The following is a 6,000-nucleotide window of genomic DNA, read 5'->3' as shown; positions in this document are numbered from 1 at the left end:
TTACTCCCCCAAAAAAAAATTCATCTAGTTGTCCAATTAATAACTATGAGAATCAAATGGTAATTCACATATCCTTTTTTTTTTTTTTTTTTTTTTTTTTTTTTTTTTGGTTGGGGGGGGGGCGTTGTTTTACACATATCTTGAATTGTTTTGGGGTGGTAAAAAAAAACTTAAACATAATTTTTTATTGTTTTTAGAACTGAGGTTCACTCGGACTAGCTTATGGCGCCACCTCAATTAATCCTTAAAGACTTAGTTTTATGTATTGTAGAAAGGAAAGGATAACTATTTACGTAAATGGAGAGTTTTATCCCTAATCTGAAAAAGATAATCTACATCCTCTACAATTCCCACCCCTTGTAATTCTTTGTAATTCGTGCCTAAGATTGTGACACATGGAAATTAATAATCCAATGGTAAAGTATAACCCAATTAGAAACTCAATCTAATAAATCTCTATAATTATACATCAATAAAAGAAGAGAGACAGAATTGGTAGAAACTTTAGGGATTCATTAAATTCAATTCTTAGTTGAATTTTCATTGTGACCATTGGATAATTAACTACCACATGTTATAGTCCTAAATATGAACTATAATAAATTGCACAGTGGTGAGAATTGTAGAGGATGTGAATCTCCTCATACTATGAGATGCTAATCTTTTCCAGTTGAATCTCTTTGGGTTAACCTAGATTGAACTCTTATGGAAGAAGAATAAATTTGGTGAACTAGGGATGTCAATGGTGCGATTTCAGGCTAGGCTTAACGGTTTCGGGCTCAAAAACACTCAGCCCAAATACGGCCCATTAGCAAAAAGCGGTTTCAGGCCGGTTTTAGTTTGGGTTTGGGCAAACTAACAGTTTGGGTTAACGGTCTATACTCGGGGTTGACTAACGGTTCGGGCTAACAATTTATGGTATGCAAGAAAAAGAACAAAAAAAATAGTTGATCATCTTATAACAAGAGTCAAAATTCTATAGAAAACAAAATTCCTATTGATCAATTTCCATTAAAAAAATGAAAAGTCATTTCACGTTGTAGAAATCCCACCCACTTTATAGAAGTCAAGAACTCAACTAGCAAGTAGTAACATAGAAAGTGCAAGCTCATTTCTCAACCTCCACTGGATAGTCCTCCTGAAACAAATCTTCAAACCAAAAACTGTTGGGTTATGAAAAATCCACCGAATAGAACAATCAGCAAAATAAGAGCAAAAAAGAACACAAGAATATACGTGGAAAACCCTTAAAGGGAAAAACCACGGGCAAGAGAGAAAACTCCACTATAGATAAAGAAATATACAAGAGGGAAGATTTTGGGATTAATTACATGTAGAGGAGGAGGCATCTTTTTATAGCCTCTCCCCATCCTACCTTCTTATCCCACATCTACTCGAACTGGAACTAAAACTCTTAACACTTCTTTTCGATGTGGGATAACAACTCCCACTTCTACTAAATGTGGGACTAAGATTATACAACAATAGAACAATCAACAAATAAAAGAAAATAATAACACAAGAATTTACGTGGAAAACCCTTAAAAAGGAAAAAACCACGGGCAAGATAAAAAAAACTCCACTATAGATAAAGAAATATACAACAGGAAAGATTTTATGAGGAAAGATTTTATGATGAATTACATATGGAGGAGGAGGCATCCTTTTATAGCCTCTCTCCATCCTACCTTCTCCCACATCTACTCGAACTGGGACTAAAACTCTCAACAAACTCCCACTTCTTTTCGATGTAGGATAACAACTCCCACTTCTACTAGATGTGGGACTAAGACTATATAACAAAAACCCTTTTAAATTCCAACTTGTATTATGATTGATTGTCTTGAAATTGGGTTCTTATTTTGTGAGAATGTTGATTTTTTCCCTTTGCTAAAATTTGTCTCTTTTTTGGGGTTGGTATTTAGTATGATATGCAAAAGAAATACCTCTGGATTGGATAAATATTTACTTAATTTAAACAAACTTCATACATTTGTTGAGCATTTATTTCCTTCCAATTGTCCCTTACAAGTAGTAGAATGACTATTTGATCTTTGAATTAATGTTCATTTTTCTAATAGCATATACCTACTACCTAGTTGTAATATGATAATTCAAACAATATTTAATGTAAAACAATAAAACGGGTTGTAAAATGGGTTATAATGGGTTACGGTTTGGGTTCGGGCCTCAGCCCAAATACAGTAAATTAAGGTTCGGTTTCGGACCGATTCGGGCTATAATGGGCTAATGTAATTCGATTTTAACAGTTCAAACTCCAAATTGACACCCTAATGGTGAACCCACCGTGGGATGTGACATGACCCGTTGCACAAAAGCACAACCGCCTGGCTCACCAAATACGCAGAATGAAAAATAAAAATTACAAAAATATTTGCATTGACTTGTATAAAATAAATTATAAATAAGTAGTGTAACACGCGTTAAACTTACCAAAAATAAACACGCGTTGAACGAGTCAGTGTGTAAATACTTTTCTTTTGTAAAAAATATATTTTGATATTCATAATTCTTTTTTTTATTATTTTATTCTGGCAAACCGGCGTTATAATCTTTGGAAAAATAAAAAAATTAAATTAAATTAGAAACCATATTTATTTAGGTTTCCTTATCTTACCGAAAAAGGAGGATTAAGTATTTAGCTTAGGAATTAAACAGCATGTAGCGTAGGATTTAAGCTAACCAATCCAGATAAAAACGCCTATAAATAAATTATTACGAAGGCAAGTTGCTTTATACTGTGAGTCCTGTAATTGACTGTTACCTTTAACTTCTGAGTCTGCCAGAGAAAAAAGAAAGAGACAGAGAGAGCACCACCATTAACGATGTTCGACTTCGACGATTCGCATAAGAGTAAGTTATCCGAAACCTATTGCTTTTGTTTGATGTGTTTCTCTGTTGCATGAAATATTCTGTTTTTAAATTCTCATTAACTTCAGATAATTAATCTTCTTAGGCCTCGAAATCCTGAAACCCTAAAAATCAATCCTTTCTTGGTTTTGCAGAACCTTCTATGAATGAACAGAAACCTGTATCAGGTTTAAAGTTCATCTCATCCCCTTCTCTACGTGGAAACCCTTTCCAGATAAAAGAAGAAGAAACGTCTGTGAAACCTGAATTCATTCAGACTATATCAGAAGGCCTATTTGGAAACCAGATAAAAGAAGAAGAAACATCTGTGAAACCTGCATTCATTCAGCCTATATCAGAAGGCGTATTTGGAAACCAGATAAAAGAAGAAACATCTTTTAACAACATAATATTTGGACAAGGAACAAGACCTGCATTCACTCAGCCTGCTTCTAGTGCTTCTCCACAATGGTCTCCTAGTTCTCCACAATATTCTCCTAGTTCTCCACAATATTCTCCTAGTTCTCCACAATGGTCTCCTAGTTCTCCACAATATTCTCCTAGTGCTTCTCCACAATGGGCTCCTGGTGTTCTCACAAGCGGCGGCCATGGCCAAGGACTTGATGCCTCAAGTTTGTCTCCTGCACCATCTATGCCAACAGAATTTGGAAGCACTACATTCTCACATTGTCAGGGTAAGCATTTGAATAATTATTGTTTGACATGTTTAGCCGCTGGATGAAATATTCTATTTTTCAATTTTCAAATTCTCATTAATCTTCTTAGGCCTTAGAAAGTAAATTATAAATATAAAAGCAGTGTTTACCTTTTGTATTTGCAGGATCTTCTATGAATGAACAGAAGCCTATATCAGAAGGCCTATTTGGAAACCAGATAAAAGAAGAAACATGTTTTAAAAACATATTTGGACCAGGAACAAGACCTGCAGTCACTGAGATTGCTTCTAGTGCTTCTCACCAATGGGCTGCTGGTATTCCCACAAGCAGCGGCCTAGGACTTCAATTCTCAAGGTCGTTTCCTGCGCCTACAGGTTTTGGAAGCACTACATCTTTTAACAATTTATTTGGACAAGGAACAAGACCTACATTCACTCAGCCTGCTGGCCAAGGACTTGAGGCAAGACTTGATGCCTCAAGTTTGTTTCCTACAGAATTTGGAAGCACTACATTCCCATATGGTAATGGTAAGCATTTGAATAATTATTGTTTGACATGTTTCGCCGCTGCATGAAATATTCTTTTTTCAAATTTTAAATTCTCATTAATCTTCTTAGGCCTGGAAAGTAAATTATAAATATAAAAGCAGTGTTTTTCCTTTTGTATTTGCAGGATCTTCAATGAATGAACAGAAGCCTATATCAGAAGGCCTATTTGGAAACCAGATAAAAGAAGAAGAAACATATTTTAAAAACATATTTGGACCAGGAACAAGACCTGCAGTCACTGTGATTGCTTCTCACCAATGGGCTGCTGATAATCCCACAAGCAGCGGCGTAGGACTTCAATTCTCAAGGTCGTTTCCTGCGCCTACAGGTTTTGGAAGCACTACATCTTCATATTGGCATGGTAAGCATTTGAATAATTATTGTTTGACATGTTTCCCTGCTGCATGAAATATTCTGTTTTTCACTTTTCAAATCCTCATTAACTTCAGATGATTAATCTTCTTAGGCCTGGAAAGTAAATTATAAAAGCACTATCTTTGCATCCTGAAACCATTAAAATCAACTCTTTCTTGACACCCCTTACTTTTGTTTTTGCAGGATCTTCTATGAATCAACAGAAGTCTATATCAGAAGGAACAAGACCTGCATTCATTCAGCCTACATCTAGTGCTTCTTGCAAATGGACTACTAGTGTTCCCACAAGCTACGGCCAAGGAAATGATGCCTCAAATTGGTTTCCAACAACAACAAGAAGCACCACATTTCCTGAGGATACCCCTAGCTTTACAGCAAGCTCAGTTCCTAGGTTTACCGGAAGTTTGTTTCCAAAAACAACGCCCAGCACCACAGTTCCTTGGAATACAGGAACAACCCCATTTATGCGTACTGAAAGCACTGCATCCTCATCTTGCGGTGGTAAGCATTCAGAAAATAATTCTTTCTTTCTTTCCTTCTTTTTTTTTTTTTTTTTTTTTGTTTTCAGTCATCACTAAGGAGGCCTTGGATCTTTTTCAGAATTTTGAGTTCTTCTAAATGACAGGTTGTGTAGGCCTTTAACTGTTAGAGGTCTTGTGTTGTTTCTTTAGATATCTTTTAGAGATATTTTGGTCTTTTTCATTAAAAAGGGTCTTTCAGCCTCTGGGCAAAACACGTAAAAACTTGTCTTCGGTGCTTGTTTTGCTTTATTTCTCTAACATACATTTCAGCAATACCTACTAAAAAGACTAGTTACAATATGTTCTGTGAACTGACAAATTGCTTAATTTCCTTGTACAGAAACGGTCAGGCTTGGTCTGAGGTGTGCTTCATGTGGAGGTTCTGATTGGGTTCCTCAAATAACACAGAGAACTATAAATTTTGATTCAATAAAAACATCTGGTGGATCATCTCAGCCCGCGTGTGCTTCTTCAGCTACTACGAGCAGGCCAACAGCTTTTGGCTCTTCAACTCATCCATCCTCCATTCCGGCCTCCGGCCCAGCAGTGAGCAGCACTTCTTTTGGGTCTGGCTTTGTATTTCATCATCCAGTTAAGACTCATCCATCCTCCATTCCGGCCGTCGGCCCAGCAGTGAGCAGCACTTCTTTTGGGTCTGGCTTTGTATTTCATCATCCAGTTCAGACTTCTCCTGTAGCTTTTAGAGGCCGAACAGGTCGAGTTACTTGTTTTTCAGCTTACAGCCCAACACCTGAGGAGAATGCTACAAAGTTAATGTCAATATCTGCCATGCCAATTTACCAAGATAAAAGCCATGAAGAACTCCGTTGGGAAGACTTACATGTAAGACAATAAAGGTATATTTTTGGCTAGCAAAAATAACTATTTTTTGGAGAACTACTTCGTAATATGTTCTTTTATGAGGTCATTGTGAGATTTGGGATTTTTATTTTAGGGTTTCGGGTGAGAGTTTTTGTAATGCCATTTTGGTAATTGGTTGAGAGATCT

The 6,000-nt window shown here is 36.3% G+C and overlaps 1 protein-coding gene across 1 annotated transcript; it reads left to right on the top strand.

Annotated features, from left to right (window-relative positions):
- The first annotated feature begins 2,774 nt into the window (after positions 1-2,774).
- LOC149023033 (uncharacterized) lies at positions 2,775-5,949 on the top strand. The gene is made up of 6 exons (XM_089147749.1): positions 2,775-2,874; positions 3,027-3,566; positions 3,713-4,075; positions 4,221-4,457; positions 4,655-4,972; positions 5,333-5,949. The coding sequence occupies exons 1-6, from the start codon at positions 2,847-2,849 to the stop codon at positions 5,845-5,847; spliced, it is 2,001 nt and encodes a 666-aa protein (XP_089003875.1). The 5' UTR covers positions 2,775-2,846; the 3' UTR covers positions 5,848-5,949.
- The last annotated feature ends 51 nt before the right edge of the window (positions 5,950-6,000 follow it).

This window comes from Hakea prostrata, chromosome 3 (genome assembly GCF_041222555.1).
Source record: "Hakea prostrata isolate BN-2017 chromosome 3, UWA_Hpros_2, whole genome shotgun sequence".
NCBI lineage: Eukaryota > Viridiplantae > Streptophyta > Magnoliopsida > Proteales > Proteaceae > Hakea > Hakea prostrata.
The sequence above is the reverse complement of the archived record's forward strand: the minus strand, read 5'-3'. Positions and strand labels throughout refer to the sequence as shown.

Excerpts from the sequence above, each read along its gene's own strand:
- LOC149023033 (XM_089147749.1), top strand. The coding sequence starts at position 2,847 with ATGTTCGACTTCGACGATTCGCATAAGA. Across the intron at positions 2,875-3,026 it reads CTTCGACGATTCGCATAAGA|AACCTTCTATGAATGAACAG; the intron begins GTAAGTTATCCG and ends TTGGTTTTGCAG. Across the intron at positions 3,567-3,712 it reads TACATTCTCACATTGTCAGG|GATCTTCTATGAATGAACAG; the intron begins GTAAGCATTTGA and ends TTGTATTTGCAG.